Source organism: Aethalodelphis obliquidens, unplaced genomic scaffold (assembly GCF_003676395.1).
Source record: "Aethalodelphis obliquidens isolate GAN/ISIS:26980383/991018 unplaced genomic scaffold, ASM367639v1 scaffold49, whole genome shotgun sequence".
In the NCBI taxonomy this organism is placed as follows: Eukaryota; Metazoa; Chordata; class Mammalia; order Artiodactyla; family Delphinidae; genus Aethalodelphis; species Aethalodelphis obliquidens.
The window spans coordinates 3,380,564-3,402,686 of record NW_020837993.1 but is presented as its reverse complement, the minus strand read 5'-3'; the positions used below and the strand labels follow the sequence as shown (position 1 = coordinate 3,402,686).

At 41.8% G+C, this 22,123-nt stretch overlaps 1 protein-coding gene across 1 annotated transcript in view; it reads right to left on the bottom strand.

Moving 5' to 3' along the window:
• Positions 1-1,237: 1,237 nt before the first annotated feature.
• The window catches only part of SV2B (synaptic vesicle glycoprotein 2B), a 79,822-nt gene continuing 58,936 nt past the window's right edge, over positions 1,238-22,123 (bottom strand). The window contains exons 9-12 of the mRNA XM_027083138.1: positions 15,341-15,474; positions 11,785-11,985; positions 7,586-7,745; positions 1,238-4,290 (exon numbers count right to left, since the gene is read on the bottom strand). Of these exons, the coding sequence (XP_026938939.1) occupies positions 4,107-4,290; positions 7,586-7,745; positions 11,785-11,985; positions 15,341-15,474 (679 nt within the window). The 3' untranslated portion in view covers positions 1,238-4,106. The remainder of the gene's footprint in view (positions 4,291-7,585; positions 7,746-11,784; positions 11,986-15,340; positions 15,475-22,123) is intronic.

Below are 22,123 nucleotides of genomic sequence, written 5' to 3'. Positions count from 1 at the left end.
GGCTGCACAGGCTCCCCGGAAGGGCGGTGTGGATAGTAACCTATGCTCACACACAGGCTTCTTGGTGGCGGCAGCAGCGGCCTTAGTGTCTCATGACCGTCTCTGGGGTCCGTGCTGATAGCCGCGGCTCACGCCCGTCTCTGGAGCTCCTTTAAGCAGCGCTCTTAATCCCCTCTCCTCTCGCACCAGGAAACAAAGAGGGAAGAAAAAGTCTCTTGCCTCTTTGGCAGCTCCAGACTTTTCCCCGGACTCCCTCCCGGCTAGCTGTGGTGCACTAGCCCCCTTCAGGCTGTGTTCGCGCCGCCAACCCCAGTCCTCTCCCTGCGCCCCGCCCGAAGCCCGAGCCTCACCTCTCAGCCCCGCCCACTCCGGCAGGTGAGCAGACAAGCCTCTCGGGCTGGTGAGTGTCGGTTGGCATCGATCCTCTGTGCGGGAATCTCTCCGCTTTGCCCTCTGCACCCCTGTTGCTGTGCTCTCCTCCCGGCTCCAAAGCTTCCCCCCTCCGCCACCCGCTGTCTCCGCCCGCGAAGGGGCTTCCTAGTGTGTGGAAACCTTTCCTCCTTCACGGCTCCCTCCCACTGGTGCAGGTCCCGTCCCTATTCTTTTGTCTCTGTTTATTCTGTTTTCTTTTACCCTACCCAGGTACGTGGGGAGCTTCTTGCCTTTTGGGAGGTCTGAGGTCTTCTGCCAGCGCTCGGTAGGTGTTCTGTAGGAGTTGTTCCACGTGTAGATGTATTCCTGGTGTATCTGTGGGGAGGAAGGTGATCTCCGAGTCTTACTCTTCCGCCATCTTCCTACCATCAGGGTTTGTTGAATAAACAAATGAATGTCTGACTGAATGGATGCATACATACTAATCCTTTCGTGTTTATACTGGATCTTCAACTTACTCTATATAAACCAATTATGTGAACTTTCAATGAATGGTCACAGGTAAGTGTTGGTCACATTTTCCCTTTCCTCAAAGACTATGGGAGACCTTGTAGTAACATATCAGTGACTGAGAGATTAGTCCAGAACTAGATGGACAGCATTATCGTAGGACTTGTAACCCACTCCAAGAACTACATGTCACCTTGGTCACATCATTTAACCTCTCAAGGTCCCCCTATGCAAAATAAGGAAATTGAAGGAAATGATTGTCAGCATTCCTCCCAGCTGATCCAATCAATCTAAGAATCCAGAATAGACTGTAGCATCTGGAAATAATCTCTAGTCTCAGTTCTTTAAGGTTTGCTTACAATTATTTTTATTATTATTTTTAATGAACTAATACAAGGTGCCAGGGAACCCTGGGAATGGGGTTATTACATGACCTCTGGGTTGTGTGCTATAAACGTCACAAATAGGCACACCCCTTTCACTATTTATTTCCAGTAAAACAAAAGATCAAAAAATCAGCATCAAGGGATGACACAATACAGCTGAGACCATTAAAAGTAACTACTCCCCAACTGGGCATCATAAAATACGTCATGAACTGCAAACAGATTTACTCAATGAGGGAGAGCCTCATCCCTTTAATTCTCCACGGATGCCATAGGAAATTTCTCAGGGTAGAACATGAAATGAAAAAGAAGCGCCTGGCCAGGAATGCTGTACATTATCCCCCAATGACCTGCCACAGAGACTATTTTTAAAGAAGCATTTATCTCAGCAAGAGTGACAGCATTTAAGAAGTGGCCAGGTCCCAGTGCCAGACAATCCTTCATGGGAAAAGGCTGCGAGCATGGCTGTACCTTTACAAAGGCCTGAATGATTGATGGGATGCGAATTGCCCTTGGTTGGTTAGGTTGTTGGTATAAAGGAGCCATAAAGATAATGCAGAAGTTAGAACTTAGGAATCAAATGGAGTTTACCCCAAATCGTTGCAGCCATTCCAATGCTCAAAAATTAATCAGGTTTTAGATTTGCAAGATCCATCATAACTAGAAATGCAGACCCTCACTGCCTTGTAAACTTCTTAAGCAGTAACGGCTCATCGAATTGTATTATCCCATTGAAGAATAATGTTATAAGGGATGTGGTAATCCCAGTTTACACAGTTCTGTTTTATGAACCTAGCCAGTGTATTTTGTATCACAAGCAAGTATATTACAGCTATATTACATTGGCTCTCTCATTACTGATGTAGCACTGATGTTAGGTAACTCCTGTAAAACACTGAGAGAAACACTAACACACAATGGTATATTTATATATTTGGGGGAATCAAGATGTCAAATCAGAGTTGATGTGTCTTCCTTCCCTGCACAGAAAAAAAAAAAAAACGGCCAGTAAAGAGGTGGGGAACATGAGAAGCAGAGAAAACCTTTTAACCATTAAAATTGATCTCAAATCCAGGGTAGAAATGTGTTATAGAATATACTCTTTCCTCCTGTCTACCTTCTTCTACTCCAGAGAATAACCAAAAGATGGCCTGAAGTTATCACGGGACTTGGTGTTTCTCCAAAACAGAAAATACACTCAATGCAGCCATCATTTTCTTTAAATTTTTGAGGTTTCTGGTAGAGAAAGTGTGGCACTTTACAGAATTGAGAGCATTGCAAATCAATTCAAAGAACTAGTTCTTGGTGACTGGTGTTCACCTGGCCTCAGCAAGTTCACCTCTGGTGGCAGGGGTTTTACAGCTCACTGTCCCTCCATGCAGGACAGTTCTGATGGGTGAAACATTGTTCTTTTTCTATGGAGTCAAGACTTCAGTCTATTACTGACCTTTGCCAAACAGTTTGTCCTGGGTTCCTCACCCCACCCCCACCCCTACCCCCATTCATGTTTCAAACTGGATCTCAGGAAAGTGTTCTCTTGGAACACTGAAGGTAAACATATGTGACATCCACTACACTCCCTAACTCCCATGCCAATGACTGCTTCAAAAACCCTGAACCGAGACATATCAGGTAGATTTTTCATTGGACCTGACCATTATAACAAATACGGATTGAGTTTTACTGCTAAATTTACACTTTGAAGATCTGTGGCTACACTTCCCCATCCCTCCCTCAATCCCCCATGTGGTCCACCGTGTTTTATTCTCGCCTACAAAGAGGGTGCCAGAGGTCACGGAAGACTTCCCGTGTTTCTTCTGGGTGAGCAGCAACGTCAAATGCCAGGATGGAAGATGGTGAGCTTGAGTTTCACCAGTGATCTGTGTAAGAAAGGAAAGTAACTCCTCCCCCAACATGAAGAAAAGCGCCTGGATGAAAGGAACTGTACAACGTGAATTTGCTAAGTGCATCCTCTCGACAGCAAGTTAAACGGCTGTAAAAAGTTGTGCTTGCACTTCATTCCATCAGCCCCAATTTTCTGGAAACTCAAACACCAAGTCCTCTCAAAATATGGCTAAATGCTGGTAAATATTTGCAGATATCATTTCTGCAAATGAAACCCAAAGACAGTTATGTACAAAGTTAGTTTACAGGATACCTATCCCATTAAGTTTCTTTGACGAGATCAAAATAGGAATAAATATTATTCTTAAGTTCACCACCTAATCATCATGGAAAACTTAGGACCCTTCGAGGGGGTAAAGTAGATTTCTACAGATATTGCTCACATATTTGGTTTTCTATATCAGAGTATCTTCAATGCTATTGTGCCAATTTTCAAATGGAAACTATGATAAGTAATACTTTAAATGCAAAAATATATGTATCCTGTACTTCAGTATTCATATGATGACTCAACTTCCCTGCCAAGTCAATTTGTCAGGTCCTCGGGCTCCGAGGAACTTTATGGAGGACATTGAGTGTTTCTCAAATTCATTTTGAAATGAATGAAAAAAGTCCTTGCACCTCACTTGTGGAAATACCCCTTACTTAGTTTGGAGGGCATGAGCCCTCCTCCCTCGCTCTGGGCTGGGGACACCATTAGCCAAGCACACAGTTCTGGGACTCTAAGGGAGGACAGCTCAGGACACCCTCAAATCAGTCACCTGAGTTACAAACATATAGACGGCTGAAATGGGTGCTAGACTAGGGGTCACAAATTCAACTTCTCCTCCTGTGCTATCCAGGTGTCCTCTGGACAGTGATGGACAGGAAGTATAGGTGCAGTTAAGGTTCCTGGACGAGGTTCCTCCAACATTTCCCTTCCCTGTAGGTTGTTCACATCAGGACCTGTTCTCGAGTCTCTGGCAGTCGTAGAGCAATCAGGCCACCTCCAACGAGAGAAGTAGCAGCCAGAAGGATGGGGACCACTTTGGTGATCCCAACAAAAGAAGCAAAGATGGTGTTTCCCAAGATGGCACCAAATTTGCATAATCCATTGAGGATGCCAAAGGCTGTTGCCCTGTAAAAGAAGAAAGTAAATCATTCTGGGAGATGCAAACTAGACCTCCTTAGATGTGTGGGACTGGGTTCTTCCTTTCCCTTGTTAAAGAAGAATGGTGAAGGTATGGGAGGGAATTTTTCTTCCTAAATGTAAAAGTAACACATTCTTATTTTAGAAATTTGGAAGTACAGAATAACATAAAGATGCAAGAATATATAACTTCACCACTGAAAGTAATCACCGTTATTAACATTTTGGAGTATCTCCTTCCCCAACCTGAAAGAATGAAGAAGGATGAAGATGAAAGTGTAAGTGTTCCCTGTTAATAACACTTCGACCCTCTTGTGGCAGAGACTGTTAGTTCTCCCTGAATAGCATTTCTCCAAATGTAAGACTACATTTCCCAGATTCCCTTGTTTCTGAGTCTGGCCATGTGACTAAGTTTAGGCCAATGGGATGTAAGTACTCCCAGCAGCTCCTGAGAAACTCCCTTAAGAGATGTCAAGAGTGGTCCTTTTGCTCTCTTCTTTTATCCTTTTTCCTCCCATCCTGCTTCCTGGAATATAAATGGTCTCATCTTGGACCATGGCTGAGGTCATGAAAGAGGAAGAAGAAGATAAAAAGAGCCTTTAGTGCCTCTCTTCCTAAGTGTGCAGTTATTTGGGGTCTGTGTCACCCATGGCAGAAGCTAATCTTAATTGTTATTAATCACACTTCCCAGTGATAACTACTGTTAACCATCAATCCTTTTCTGACTCCATCTATATACAGAGACAATATTCCCAGCACTAGTCCTCCTCAGATTAAGCAAAATATCTCTATTTCACAGCACTAGTTTATGAAGAATATGGCTTTATTTTTGTACTTTAAATTCTTTTTATATTTTTTCTGTAACTATACTACACTATACCTTTATCCATTTTCACCAGCCCCAACCCCAATCCTTTTGTTTTCTGAATTTTCTTAGATATTTTCACATGTGTATTTTTCCAAATAAACTTTAGACTAATTTTTTCAAGTTCCCAGAGTGTGGAAAAATCTCATGGAGTTTTGAATGGACTCTTTAAAAACTAAAGAATACTTGACATTTTTGTAAGATTAAACCTTCGTAGAGTTCCGTAAGATATATCTTGACATATAGTTGAGTCTTCTTTTATATCTCTCAGTAAAGCTTTATGGTTTTCTTCACATAAGTGTTTCACCTTTCTCATCAAATTGACTCCTATATATTTTATGATTTCTTCTATTATTAGATGGATTTCAATTTTAATTTTTTGATATATTTTAAAATCTATAAATTATTAAATTAGTTTTATTATTGACCACCTTACCAAATTATTTTATTGTTTCTGGTAGTCTCTTTAATTCTCTTAGGTTTCCCGGATTTAAAATCACATACCATTGAACTAATGATAAATTTTCCTCCTCTTATTTCTTGTAAAACTTAGAAGATCTTTGATTCACAGAAAAGGCTCCAAATTCACTATTCTGTGCTTTTCCATAGCTACCTCTATCCCAATACCTCTGTCATCAATCTTGGGAATATCATTAAGATTTGATGCAGAATTGCATTTACCTGCCTTCCACACCACTTCACATTCCTTTCTGGCCAAAGAGCCACTTACCTGCTGTCCTGAAAATTCCCCCTCCAAGAGGAGAAATAACTGCTAAGCAATGGCCTTGACCCTATGCCTTTAAACCAGGCCTCTTCCCATAGGGCATGCACAAAATAAAAGGAAACCCTGGGCATCCTTGCCCCATTCTCCACAAATGCCCTAGACCATCATGCCTCATACCCAGCTTTATTTCTGCCCCACCCTTTGTTTGTCTAGTTCTGCACCTTTTCACTTCATTTCCCATTGGCAGGCCTGTTCTCACCTCCCTTTGGATTGCACGATACATATGGTTTAGTCCTAGTTCTTCTCTCCGGAACAAGGTTTGCCCTTACCCTTTGCATCTTGCCATCCACCCCACCCTATCAAGCCTTAGCCTTCCCACTCCCGGCCTATGCCAGCCCCCAGGCAGGAGAAACTCAACGACCTAAAAGACATTTGGTCCATGGAACACCAAGAAGACCAAGATGTGGCCATCATCAAAAAATCTACAAACAATAAATGCTGGAGAGGGTGTGGAGAAAAGGGAACCTTTTTGCACTGTTGGTGGGAATGTAAATTGGTACAGCCACTATGGAGAATAGTGTGGAGGTTCCTTAAAAAACTAAAAATAGAACTACCATATGACCCAGCAATCCCACTACTGGGCATATACCCTGAGAGAACCATAATTCAAAAAGAGACATGTACCAAAATGTTCATTGCAGCTCTATTTACAATAGCCAGGACATGGAAGCAACCTAAGTGTCCATCATCGGATGAAAGGATAAAGAAGATGTGGCACATATATACAATGGAATATTACTCAGCCATAAAAAGAAATGAAATTGAGTTATTTGTAGTGAGGTGGATGGACCTAGAGTCTGTCATACAGAGTGAAGTCAGAAAGAGAAAAACAAATACCGTATGCTAACACATATATATGGAATCTAAAAAAAAAAAAGGTTCTGATGTACCTAGGGGCAAGACAGGAATAAAGACACAGATGTAGAGAATGGACTTGAGGACATGGGGATGGGGAAGGGTAAGCTGGGATGAAGTGAGAGAGTGGCATGGACATATATACACTACCAAGTGTAAAATAGATGGCTAGTGGGAAGCAGCCGCATAGCACAGGGAGATCAGCTCGGTGCTTTGCGACCACCTAGAGGGGTGGGATAAGGAGGATGGGAGGGCGATGCAAGAGGGAGGAGATATGGGAACATATGTATATGTATAACTGATTCACTTTGTTATAAAGCAGAAACTAACACACCATTGTAAAGCAATTATACTCCAATAAAGATGTTAAAAAAAAGAAAACAAAAAACACCCTAAATGCAATGTGGTATATTGGGTTGGATCCTGAAACAGAAAAAAAAAGGACATTAGTGGAAGAACTGGTGAAAACCAAATAAAGTCAGAGTCTAATAATGTACCAATGTTAATCTCTTAGTTTTGACAAATGTACCATAGTTATGTAAGATGCTAATATTAGGGGAAACTAGGTGAAGTGTATGCAGAAATGTTCTGTACTATCTTTGGAACCTTTCTGTAAACTTAAAATTATTCCAAAATAAAATGTTTACTTAAAAAAATGGAAAAAAAAAAAAAAAGAAGAAGAAGCCCAAGATGGCCATGGTGGAGGATCTTGGGGCAGATAGACTTCCGGCCAAAGAAGTCCAAGAAAGTCCCAGAGGGAAGGCCAGAGAGGAACTGACCTCTGGTTAGTGGGATACAGCTCCACCGTGATCACATCCAGAGCATTCCAGGCAGCAATGCTTGTCCCACAGAACAGGCACTGCCAGCCAATCATCGCCGACTCACTGTTGCCAAAAAATAGGAAGAAGCAGCAGACAGCCGAGATGAGCATGGAGCCACCTGCAGAGGGAGATCAGGGCAGAAAGAAACATGAAGCCCGTGGCAGACAACACCTGAAAAAACAGATGCATCTCTACACAAAGAAAGATGTGGACCCCGTACATGGTACCCCAGCCATGGGATTAGAGACTTCTATGTGGGTCATATCACCAGAATTAGCCTCCAGGAAGGATATCGAAAACCTCACCCTATGGTGCTGTCCAGCCCAGAATAACTGAGAACAAGGCAGAGGGTGTGGGTATTAGTAGAGAATTTATTATGCTCCAGACACTGTTCTAAGGTGCCCGAGATACATCAGTATCAAAAGACTCTACTCTCATGGAGCTCACGTTCCACTGAGAACACAGCTGCAAAGGGGCAACAGAAGAACACCTGATCAAGGGCCATGCTGCTTATTTTCATGTATGCCCATCTCCACCCCAGATATCTGAGCTGTCCTTCTCAGCTCTGCTCTGTGCCCCGGGAAGCTAACCCCCATGGACTGCATACCTGGGGGTTCCTTGTCAGTTGTGAGGAGAAAGGGCTTGGCATACTTCTTCCTAATTCCCATCCTGCTTTATAAGCCCTTTATTGGCAAAGGCTGCTTCCCCCCAGGACGACAGTTCCTCCCGGACACCGCCTGCTCCTTGGTTCCAGCTCTCCCTGGGCTCGGTTACTGCTGTTTTCTCCCTTTGTCCCTGCAGCCCTGGAGGTAGAGCCTGCTGCCCACTTTTGCTAGTATCTGGGTGTCTCATCTGCCTCATTTGTTCCCATAACCCTGCCCACACCTCTAAACCCTGCCGCATCATACAGTCTCTTCCCTAGAACTCTCTGGGGTAAATTCCTTTTCCCACCAGGACCCTGGGTGATACAGCTAATGATAAGAGATCCCACTGAAAGAAGGCTGTGTCAAATCCTACTGAAATCCAATACATCCAGCCCAGAAGAGCTTGGGAAGCCTGGAGTGAGTGCAGGGCACAGATCAAGAGGACGTCTGGAAATGCGGTGGGACTAGTTAGCAGAAAGGAAGGAAGAAAAGCAGGTCCCAAACAACCAGCTAGGAAACAGGGCAAGAGTCCCACCCAGGCATCAGAACCCTGGAGGAGGGAGGTCTTCAGGTTGCCAAGAAACCAGAAGGCTGGTCTGGCCTCACCCACAAGTGCCTCCCTGGGGGGCCTCCACCTGGAATCTCACCCTCAGACCTGGAGCTGCCAAGACTGGTGCCAAACCCTGCTGAAGAGCTGGGGAATGGTAACTGTCTGCTTTATTTCTATTGATTCTGAGAAGGGCTAGGGCTGTGACTGGGTAGCCTGGTAGCTTCTTTCCAACAGCAAGGAGAGAACTAGAATGGGAGGAGACTGGCATCTACTGGACCACAAGTGCCCTGAGAACTGTATCATCGACATGCATGCATCCCTCAAAGTGGCCAGCCATGGGGCTTGGCGTACAATGTTTGTTGAATACAAAATATTATCATCAAATAAATTCAGTGATAGGGAACTGACCCCTCAACTATGTTAGGTCTTCTCACTATAGGTCCCTCTGGTGCCCAGTTCTTCCACTCTCATCATTAGTTCTTATTCCCTTTGTGATGGAGAAGCCTGAGGTCAAATCCCAGCTCCCCCTGTGTGACCTTGAGTGAGGTCACAACCTCCCTGGGCTGTCTCACTTTCCCCATCACAGGGCTATGGTGAGGATTAAATATGCTAATATTTACAAAATGCTTGGGAAAAAACCTGATAAGCACTTCCTAAGTGTTAGTTAAATGAAATTTCTAGTTTACATCTGTCTCTCCCAATAGATCATTTTTCCCTTAAGCACAAGAATGCTGTCTGTGTCAATTATTGCTGTATTCCCATTGCCAACCATACAGCCTGGCGGAGAATTATGCTGCATAAATTAATGTTTATTGAATGAATAAATGAAGAGTAGCAGGCTCATCAGCAAAACTTTCTTCTCTGCTGTTAACAAGGCACAACTTCTGCCCAGGAAAGGGCACAGCAGCAGAGAAAGCAGGATAAATGATTCTCCAGCAGACTCGATAGGGGATTTGTCTAAGGGTCATGGGAGAGGCAATTTCAAAACAGGTCACTCACATCCCATGGTGACATTTATTGAGCACCTAGTATTTACTGGGCCCTGAGAATATCGCAGTTGATGCACTGTATGCCAGACCTTTTACTAAAGATACAAAGGGGGCACTGTCCGAGCTTTAAACAATCTGGCTCAGAAACAAAATACAGGCATTAATAAAAAAGCAAGATATAAAGAATAATAAATATTAGTTCCAGATATCCAGTTTGGGGTGTATGGCTCTATTTAGCATTAGAGAAATCAATTTTTATCTGGGATACATTCATGATGACAAGAAGGGCTTCAATGGCGAAGAAGAGGCTGTCCACTCTCTCCCTGCCCTGCCTGCTCCCTGTGCCCCGCCCTCCCTCTGTCCCTGGTCGAGGGGGGCCGTCCATTCTTCTTCACAGATGCACCCACCCCACCCTCCATCGACCCTCATCTCCCAAGAACTTCCTCAGCTACTCCAGGACCTGACCACAGAATTCACTGTTCAACCCTGGGACTTAAAATACCAGAGACAGAAATTTACTTTCTGGTATGAAGATTGCTCTTTTCTCCTCCAAAATTGTTGTGTTTTTTTCCCATAAAAATAGGCTTGTCAGAGCTGTTCCAAGTGATTTAGTTCAAGTGCCTAGTAAAAATGTTTGGGTTCGGTCACCTGCTTTTCTTCTCTACGTTGATTAGACAGATTGGAGAGACTGCTCCAAACACACTATTTGTCTAGCTCATTACATATTAATATTTCCAAAATAAATTTTTAAAAAAAGGGCCAGTGACAGAATGGCAGAAGTGTCACACATCTACTCTCACAGTCTTTGTCTCACTGGAGCAAACAGAGGTATTATTTTAACCATCGTGCTTCCAACTCATCTAGGAAAGAGGTCATCTTCGCTGGCTCAGGTCAGTCCCACAGCATTACTAAGTGGCAACTCAGTGGCAGGCACCGTGCTGGGCACGAGTGTCACAGAAGTTAATAAGCCACCATCTTCCGTCATCAGGTTTCAGGTCTAACCAGGGCATCGCCGCTAACAGGGGACACAGCTCAATCTGCCATGCCTGAGAGATGACCGTCCTCAGCACAAGATTAAAAGGCAGAAATCACAGGCATGTCTTGGGCTCACCATTCTGAATATTCATGCTACTACTGATTGACAGAATGATTATGTGATTTATCTTGTTTCCTTTGAGCTTTGCTGTTAGGATCTTGGAATTGATTTTTACTGATCAGCTATATCCCTGGGTCAGAACTCATGGCATGTTTATTAGCATACGGTCTGCTTCCCCTTTCTTGGCCTTGACTCATATTCTAATGGGTGTACAATTTCCCTGGCCCTGGGTGTATATATTTTGTTTCTTGTTCACTATGCCTGGCATGTGTTTCAGTAACAAACTGCTGAATGAGGCAAGGCAGACATGAGAACCTGCAACGCACCAGGCACTATGAGATGCTTTGGGTACATTATGCTCAATCTTCACAAACCCCTACCAGCTCATTATAGGTCTCCTTATCTATAAGATAAGTACCAGAGACGTAAAGGAACGTGTCCAGTCAAACAGCTTTTAGGTGATAGGATTCCAACATGAGCCTATCCAACTCCAAAGCCCAAAATGTTATCACTATTAAATAATCATAAGTAATAGGATTTATTTTAAATCATCAAATGAAACCAATGCTCATTTAAGAGCATTTTACAGAGTGGGTACAGTGGATGTATTTAATATCCTAGTGAAGTGCTAATAAAATAAGTAACTGTCACAGAATTGCTGAGTCAGGAAATGAAGGTGTGTCCCTGGCATGGACCAGACCTCCACGGGGCCCTGGGGTTTTGCAGATATGCCTCCTTGGTCCTACACCAGCAGATTCCATCTTACCTGTGTGGTTTCCTGTGTGAGATTTCTTTAAGAAAAAGTCCACTGCTTTCATACATTTTAAGCCACTGCCTTAGCCCACGAGAGCACGAATGCGGCATCCCTCACAACTCACCGATCATCTTGAGCCTTCCGACTCTATCCATGAGAAGGGCAGATATGATGTTCCCAGGCAAAACAGACAGACTGCCAAGGAAGCTGACGAGGTAAATCAAGAAGTCATTATCTTGCTCTAAGTCCATGTGGCAGCCCTCCTTCTGCTCCAGAAAGGTGACGTTGATAAAATGACAGTTGATGAACTTATGCTGGTAGAGGTCTGCGGAGAGAAGGAAACGTTTGGTTCACATGAAATGGAGGGAGGCTGGAGAGATTTGGGGCAGAAACAGGGATAAAGTTATGCCCCTTCCTTGGGCAGGTGGCACCGCCCCCTGGCAATCAGACAGTCTCAAAATTCAGGTGATGCATGGCCAGGTATGGATGAAGTGGGAAACCTTTAAAAATGTAATGACCTGTTCAAGTTCCTATAAGCAAGGGGAAATGAACATTCACTGAGGGACATGTTTAAGTACAGCATTTTTCAAGCCAGATAATAGTTCTGTTTGTATCAACAAGATGACATTGAGGGCCACCGTACCTGGGCTACTCCTCTGAGGCTACCCAGTGTATACGAGGGAAATGACCAGAGAATCGGATCCAGATTGAGCCAATCACTCCAAAGCCCATGCAGAAACCTGAACATGCTTCAGAATAAAAACCATTTCCTCCTTGGTTGTGGAGGAGGGAAAGAGATGACTAAGTAGAGTACAGTGGATTTTTAGGGCAGTAAAAACACTCTGTATGATATTATGATGATGACTCTTATCCATGTGTCCAAGCCCATAGAATGTACAACAGCAAAAATAAACCTTAGGGCTTCCCTGGTGGCGCAGTGGTTAAGAATCCGCCTGCCAAGGCAGGGCAAATGGGTTCAAGCCCTGGTCCAGGAAGATCCCACATGTCACAGAGCAACTAAGCCCATGCGCCACACCTACTGAGCCTGTGTTCTAGAGCCTGTGAGCCACAACTACTGAGCCCACGTGCCACAATTACTGAAGCCCACGCGCCTAGAGCCTGTGCTCCACAACAAAGAGAAGCCACCGCAATGAGAAGCTTGTGTACCTCAACGAAGACTAGCCTCCACTCGCAGCAACTAGAGAAAGCTAGTTTGGGTGATGATGATGCCTAGGTTCATTAATTATAACAAATGTACCGTTCTGGTGGGGGATGATGGTAATGGGGGAGGCTATGGCATGGGAGCAGGTGGCATATGGAAATCCCTGTATCTTTCTTCCAATTTTGTTGTGAACCTAAAACTTCTCTAAAAAAATAAAGTCTTAAAAAATAAGAATAACCACTTGCTTCGGAACCAGTTCCATGTTTTCTGATACCTTCTAACATCAGCTATTCTAGCAAAAAGGTCACTATATAGGCTCTCAGGAAACCTAGGTTTGGGAACTGGCTCTGTGGCTGACCCACTTTAACCTCCCTGAGCTTCTACCTATGAAGTTAGAGGAAAACACCTAATGATCTCCACTGCTTCCCAGCTCTGACATTTCATGACTGCAAGTGTTTGCAAAAGACCTCAATAGACATTTCTCCAAAGAAGATATACAGATTGCCAACAAACACATGAAAGGATGCTCAACATCACTAATCATTAGAGAAATGCAAATCAAAACCACAATGAGGTATCACCTCATACCAGTCAGAATGGCCATCATCAAAAAATCTACAAACAATAAATGCTGGAGAGGGTGTGGAGAAAAGGGGAACCCCTTTGCACTGTTGGTGGGAATGAAAATTGATTACAGCCACTATGGAGAACAGTATGGAGTTCTTTAAAAAACTAAAAACAGAATTACCATATGGCCCAGCAATCCCACTCCTGGGCATATACCCTGAGAAAACCATAATTCAAAGAGTGTCATGTACCACAATGTTCATGGCAGCTCTATTTACAATAGCCAGGACATGGAAGCAACCTAAGTGTCCATCGACAGATGAATGGATAAAGAAGATGTGGCACATATATACAATGGAATATTACTCAGTCACAAAAAGGAACGAAATTGGGTCATTTGTTGAGACGTGGATGGTTCTAGAGACTATCATACAGAGTGAAGTAAACCATAAAGAGAAAAACAAATATTGTATGTTAACGCACATATGTGGAATCTAAAAAAATGGTACAGATGAACTTATTTGTAGGGCAGGAATAGAGACGTAGATGTAGAGGACAGACATGTGGACACAGGGGGGAAGGGGAGGGTGGGACAAATTGGGAGGTTGGGTTTGACATAAATACACTACCATATGTAAAATAGATAGCTAGTGGGAACCTGCTGTATAGCACAGGGAGCTCAGCTCGGTGCTCTGTGATGACCTAGATGGGGGGGAAGTTGGGGAGGGAGGTCCAAGAGGGAGTGGATATAGGTATGCATATAGCTGATTCACTTCATTGTACAGTAGAAACTAACACAACATTGTAAAGCAATTTTACTCAAATAAAATAAAATAAAATAAAAAGATAAATAAAATAAAAAGAGTGTTCAAGCAAAGAGGCATCAATGAAACTTGAAAGAAGAAAATAAAAGATATGCCAAAGAGTAAATGTATAGAACTCACTAATATTTTTTTAAGTTCAGGCTAAACATAAATTAGGAAGATAAATCCCATAATTGACTATTTAAAGACCAAGGGATATTTAGAGACCAGATTTTGAACCTTTTGAGGCTGATATCATGGAGGAAAAAGATGTTCTTGCATAAACTGTGCCTTGGTGCCAATGCCAGGGAGAAAGCATGGATCTGGACATAATGCAAGTATCTCAGTGGAAAGTTCACAGACTTCAGAGCTAAACAAATTAAGAGATGAATCAAAGTCCCTCCAACTTGCTGGCTGTGGCCTTGGACAAGTTGCTTAAGTCCCTGTTTCCTTAGTTGTAAGATGGGAATGATAGTACATTTCTTACTTGAGGCAATATTGGTGAAGCCCCTGGTAAAACTCAATTAGTTTCCTTATAACCCAACTCCACTTGGTATTAATTTATAATGAGAGCAGTAAAAATAATGAGGAGTGAGAGAGTGGTGGAATTTTGTGACTTTTTTTTTTAATCATGGAAATCTGAAATGGTGTAATTTTAAAATATTCTTATCATCTCATTTCACGCACGAAGCTTGAAAAGATGAAGTTTTCCCTTTTCATTTATTATTGTGAGAACATATGTCTTGAATTTTGTTTCAAATTATGCTAGGTCTTCAAGAATGCACTCCAGATATAAAATGCAGCCCTCCTGGAATGCTGTTTTTTTCTTTTTTTTTTTAAATATGGGTCATACTTTGTTCCTACCAAAGATCCTTAGCATATAGCATCAGTCTCGTTGAGATCAGAACACTTGTCCAGTACTTTTATTTCCATTTTACATGTGATCAAACTGAGACACAGACAAACTAAATGCCTTGGTAAAGGCTGTGCAACTTCTTTGTTGCACAAGGAAGCCCCAACGTGGGGCTGGAACCCATTTCTACACATGAAGACTCAGCATGAACATCTGTGAATACTTTACTACTCCTAAAGCTTATGACTGAGCAGTTTGATTCTAGACAACAAGCCCACCCTGTTCGTGCCCTTACCTGTGTTATAAAAGATGGTCGATTCAATGGTGCAGTTTTTGAAATAGGTATCAGTCGATGTAACATCTTCAAAATAGCACTCGTCAAATAAAGTGTCCTCAAAGAGTACATGTTTAAAGTACATCTTTGTGAACCTGTGGGAAAAAATTAGCCCCTGAATGATTCATCCAGGAAAAAAAAAAAAAAAAGGAGACTTGAGACTCAGATGGAAAACACAGAAAGGCAGAAAAAAGGAGAACTGCAAACCCAAAGGTGCTGGAACGTTATTTTCAACCCAGACTAGTTCCCCATTTCTTCACTGTGTGTTTATAAATGGGGAGGGGCCTCAGGACAGTGGAGGCTGATGTCTAGTCCAGGTACACAGCCTGTGGTTCCCATATGCAGGTTCATGGACCTCCTACATCAGACTCACAGAAATGTGAAATAGTGTGAAATGAAAATGTTAATAACATCTCACTATAGGAGTTTTAAAAACATGAATACCCCTCAGATGGTCTTAGAAGGTTTAAAGGCAGTAGATGTGTGAGGGCCTCAGAATCTTTGTTGAACCAAAAAAAGTGGGGAAATGGGCACTTTCATCCACATTGTTGGTAGAACATAATTGGTGCAGCCTCTTTGGAGAGGAGTTTTGCAAACTTTTAAATGTACAATCCCCTTGACCTAGGAATACCACCTCTAAAAATTCATCGTACACATACTTGCTCATGCATTCAAAGAGACACATTCACTGATCTTCATTGCAACATTGCTGATAACAGCAATGGATTGCTAGATAGATAGACAACAGATAGATAGATGATAGATAGATAGATAGAGAGATAGAGAGATAGATACCATACAGTGGAATGCCACATAGCCATTATAATTATTAGGTAGATCTATATGTCTTAATATGGAACCATCTTCAAGATATATTGTTAACTGAAAAAATTAAATACAATATGGTGTTTATTGCATGTGACCATTCCTGTAAGAAAGGATATGGCACATATGCCTGTAAATGCATAGCATATACCTGGAGAGTGACGCAAGACACTGGCAGATGTGGTTGGCCCTAAGGAGGTACAATGGGGGTTGGGCATGAGACAAACGTCATTTTTTCTTTATATCAAGTGTACATAATACTTTTTTACTTAAAAATAAAACAGTCAATAAGAGGTAAAAACCCCTAGATGATTATGAGGTGCAGCCACATTTAGGAGCTGCTGCAAGACTCCAACTCCTACATAAACTTAAAAGAAAAGAACAATATTACATTTAAAAACATATACTGACATATATTAACATCATCCCCTATTGGTTATATTTACCAAGCTTGGTTAAACTTTTAAGCAAGAAACCTTTGGCTTCATTTATGAAGAATTACAACCTGTTCATTCATCTGTCTATTCATTTATTTAGATATTCAGTCTTCAGCAAATACTTACATAGCTTTAGGTGTTATGAGTACAGAGAAGAAAGACATGGTCCCTGCCCTCAAATCTAATGGGAAAAAAATAAGCAAACAGACAACTACAAGTCAGTGGGAATCACAGGGACAAAGGTAGCACGGGGCGCTGAGGGTCATTGTTCCTCTTTACAGCCACCAGATCATTCAATCCATGACCACATGCAATGCGCAGTGCCCCTTACCCTTTATGCTCTGTTGTGTTCTGCTGAGAACGCTAAACTAGAGCCACCTCTCATTAGCTTCTGCAAAAAGACCTCCCACCCAATAAGAAAGCCTGGGTCAGTGCTTCTCAAAGGGAAGTCCCCAGACCCCTTGCATCAAAATAAAATGGGAGGTTATTGTGAAAGATACAGTTTTCTACATTCCATCCTGGACCTCTTGAACTAAGATCACCAGAGGAAGATGCCAGATTATTATACTTTAGAAAATGTGAGAGTCACTGATCTAGGAAGCCAAAGTGTTTTCAACAATTTTTCTTACGGTTAAATTTGCTGCAAAAGTTATCACTGGACTCTTCATATTTCCATGGAAAAACGAATCAGTAAGCCTTTGTTACAGGAAGATGGCTCTGATGTCAAAATTAATGTAATTGGTATGCTGAATGTATTTATTCAGGAAAGCTATTCCTGGAGACTGTCTCAGGTCTTTGCCCTTCTTAATATATCCTTCTCTTTAATACAGTGATAGGCTGGTGATGCGGCCTTCGGTGGTATTTTAATGTTCTACCAAAAGTGGGTGAGGAAGCAGAGCCATAAATCATAATAGGTCTGACACAGACAGACCTTAAAATGTATCTCCAAGTAAGTTATAAAAAGCCAAAATCATAAAAGAAGAGATAAAAGGAGAAAGGACCAAGGCATATTTTATGAGTCTTTTACATAAATCATCTCCTCCAATCTCTAATTTATATACTAAACTGGTCCAAGATTCTTCATTCAGGAGATTTCAAAGGCTGAAAGAAAAGTTAACAGAAGTATCTTGTGGAACTTTTCCTTTAAGGAAGCAGAAGCTATTGGCGAAAGAAATAAAAGAGTGGACTTAGGACATGGCCATCTTATATCTCCAAACAGTTGAAATATTATTTCATGGAGAAGCAGATTTAGAGGATGAGAAATACTGGTGCTAATGTCAACCAAACAGACTCTCTAAGGACATATGTGCTTGTGCCTCAGAATATAAGGTTGATACCAAAGTTGAATAAGAACAGTATAAGGGGATTTCCCTGGTGGCGCAATGGTTGAGGGTCCGCCTGCCGATGCAGGGGACACGGGTTTGTGCCCCGGTCCGGGAGGATCCCACATGCCGCGGAGCGGCTAGGCCTGTGAGCCATGGCCGCTGAGCCTGCGCGTCCGGAGCCTGTGCTCCGCAACGGGAGAGGCCACAACAGTGAGAGGCCCGCGGACCACAAAAAAAAAAAAAAGAACAGTATAAGGGAAATATACACCAATCTCATGTAGATGCAAAAATTCTAAATAGAACCTTAGTTCTATGGGTTTTAGCAAACGTATGATGAGATGTATCCATCGTCATGGTCTCATGCAGACTATTTTCAATGCCCTAAAAATCCTCTATGCTCTGCTTATTTATCCATCCCTCTCCCATAACCTCTGACAGCCACTGATCTTCATAGTTTTGCCTTTTCCAGAATGTCATATAGTTGAAATTATACAGATGTAGCCTTTTTTAGAGGGGCTTCTTTCACTTAAGAATGTGCATTTCAGGTTCCTCAATGTCTTTTTATGACTTCATAGCTTACTTCTTTGGCCCTGAATAATACTCCATGGTCAGTATGTACCACAGTTTATTTATCCATTCACCTACTCAAGGACATCTTGGATCATCACTGGATAATATGGTAGTTCTGGCAGAGGGTATATGGGAAATCTCTGTGTCTTCCTCTCAATTTTGCTGTGAACCTAAACTGTTCTAAAAATAGTCTTAACAAAATAATAAGTTGAAACCCAATTTGAAATATTTGCACAAGTTTTTTGTAAAAAATAAAGGACATGTACGTTGCCTCCAAGTTTTGGCAATTATGAATAAAACTGCTATAAACATCTAAACAAACAAACACAAAATTAGTAAATCAAATTTGTCAATGTATTGATTGCCATTTTAAAAAATTCACACTGGGGGCTTCCCTGGTGGTGCAGTGGTTGAGAATCTGCCTGCCAATGCAGGGGACACGGGTTCGAGCCCTGGTTTGGAAAGATCCCACATGCTGCGGAGCAACTAGGCCCGTGAGCCACAACTACTGAGCCTGCGCGTCTGGAGCCTGTGCTCCGCAACAAGAGAAGCCGCGACAGTGAGAGGTCCGCGCACCGCGATGAAGGGTGGCCCCCGCTCGCTGCAACTAGAGAAAGCCCTCGCACAGAAACGAAGATCCAACACACCCAAAAGTAAATAAATAAATAAATAAATTTATTAAAAAATATATATATATATCACACTGAATGATTAAGATATATCCCAGGAATCAAGTATGGTTGAATACTGAAAAAAAATATTATTTTAAAATATCATATTAATAGGTCCAAGGAGAAAACAATATGATTATCATAATAGATGCAGAAAAACGTTTGACAGATTCAATACACTTTCATGATAAAAACTCTCAGCATACTTAAAACAAAAAAGAATTTCCTTAACTTTATAAAGGCGGCCAAGCAAAAACATACAGCAAATATCATACTTAAAAGGAAGACACCCAAAATGCCCCCACTGAAGTCAGGATACCCATTAGCATGGCTTCTATCCATCACCAAACCGGATGTCATAATCAGCACAATATTGTACATCAGCTACACCTCAATTAAAAATAGTTAAAATAAAAGAAGTAACTAGCCTAAAAGTAACAAAACTAGTTGAAACATTTATAGTATGAGAATTATACATTCACATCTATAAACTAGTATGATATTTACCTAAAATTTAAAGCACACAAAAGAATGCTGTACAATGTTTACTGATACATAAATATATTGGAAAAGTATAAAAACATACATGAATGTAAAACACCAAATTTATGACCGTGGTGATCATCACTCCTCAGGAGGAAGAATAGCATCAGGAAGGGCAACTGAGTGAGTGATGTTTAATCTATATTAAAATCTGAAGTCAATGTAGCATAGTTTATGATTTTACAAAGCTAGGTGCTCTGAATAGGGTTGTTGGTGTTATTCTCTATTCTCCACATATTTGATATATTTCATGATGGAATAAAAAGGAAAAGAAAGGAGACAAAACAATTGTTATGGGCAGGTGATAGGCTGGTATAACAATAACAAGGGGAAACTATTACAACTAATAAAAGAGCTCGGTTAGAGACAAAACAAACATCCTCAAATCAACAGGATTTCTATTGATCTTCAATAACCTGGGTAAATGTCTGATGGAGGAACAGCAACCCCATTTTCAGTAGCAAATTAGTTGTAAAATATTCAGGAAGAGGCTCTATAAGACCTATGCCGGACCTAGATTAAATCACAAAATTTTGCTGAGATATTTTATTAACTCTGAAGCCTGATGGACATTACATATCAATATTATGACTTTCAGATGTGGAATCAGAGGCTTAAACAGGTTGGTCAGAGGTGGCTCAGCTATTTACTGACCCATCAAGGCTTGGAACCCAAGTCCCTCAAGCCTTGGCTACTTCCTCAGACCTGAAGCCAAAAGGTACATTTAACACATTTCCCACCCTTGCCAGCTTCACAGAGATGTACTGTCCTGAAACACACCCACTGCAGGTGAGGAAAATTCCTACTGATGCCTCACTAAAAAATGCTTTTAACAGTGTGGGTAGCATTTCATTGCGATGTGTGAAATCAACCTTCTCTCTTCTAGATACGCATTTGCTTTCTTTCTCTCTGCTCTCCCTGCTAAAAGTAATCTTCCCCCATGTGTGATAGTCAATAAAGTAAATAATTTTATTTAAATTTTTAATCAGCAAAGTGTGGATAAAGTCTAAGGGGGAATACTGGTATGAATGGGGACAATGCCCCATCCAAGCTAAAGAACTTAAAGAATTTAACTCTCCAAAGAGGCTCAAGGTTTCCAAAGGTGGCATGTTTTCTAGTTTATGACCAGCAGATGGCAGCATAACTCAAGAAAAGAAACCAGGTTCAAGTCCTCAGATTAGTTTCAAAAGTTCCTAATCTTTTTCCAAGGAGAAAAACCCCATTTTTATTCAAATAAATTGTTGGGGTAAAAATTATGAACTTCAAGTGACAGTGGTATCCCCTGGTTAAAAAACTGAATTACATATATATGACAAATTAAAATGAACTCATTGCAACTTCTGAAGGAATTTATACTTTAATAATCACACAAAAACATTTGTATGCATTTGAAACACAGAAACATGGTAGAACACCTGTGTGTGCAGAATATTTACATCCACTCCCAGACAATCATTGGCCTGCTTATGCATTTGCAGACCCTTAACAATAACTCTATTGTTCCCTGGGGTCCTGGTTCCACAGATGAGGCCACCGCCTTCCTCAAGCCTTAAGCTTTGGGAGGCTGGGATCTTTTAAAAGGACAGGGTGGAGCAGAAGTTCCCATTTTCTGTGTAGCTAAGTCTTAGAACTCCAAAACCTACTTTTAAAAATCATAACAGCTCTGGCATTGCAATTAACTTTTTAATGCAGAAAGCACCATGTAAAACAGGGCCTTTGCGGGAATGCAGAGTTTCCCAGTGAGACGGTATTTGTAGTTGTCAAGGTCATAGGTTGGAGTCCGAATGCATGAATTGGTGAGGGATATTTCTAATCTATTTACGTTAGCTGTGTGATTTGGGCAAGCAACTCAACCTCTCTAAGCTTGTTTCCTGACCTGTAAAAGAGAAAGCACATTTCTTGCCTCCTGGAGTTTTTGTGAGGATTAAACGAGATAATCTCTGAAAGGCACTTAAGGAAGCACCTGGCACACAGAAGTGTCATTACCATCATTATTATTACTAACACCACAATAGAGTATCACTGAACATTGGAAACTTCATAGATAAGGTCTCTTTTAGTGAATTTGTCTCTGCAGGGAATAACAACATATCATGGGTGACATCTAGCCATCCATAATGTCCCTTAGTTTTCAACATTTCCAAAGCGTTCTAATAAAGAAGGGCAACACTTCTTCCTTGGCAATGCCAACGCAAGATCTCTGGGCTTATATTGAAGAGCCCTGACGGTGAGAAATACTGGGGAGAGTTGCCATCCACCAACCACTAGCCTTCGAGCTGCCATCCCTGGAGTGGCCACTCTCAGTAGATTCCAGGAACCGAAGTGTCCCCAAAGAGAGCATGTGCATACATGGGCACGTGAAGGTGGAGATGT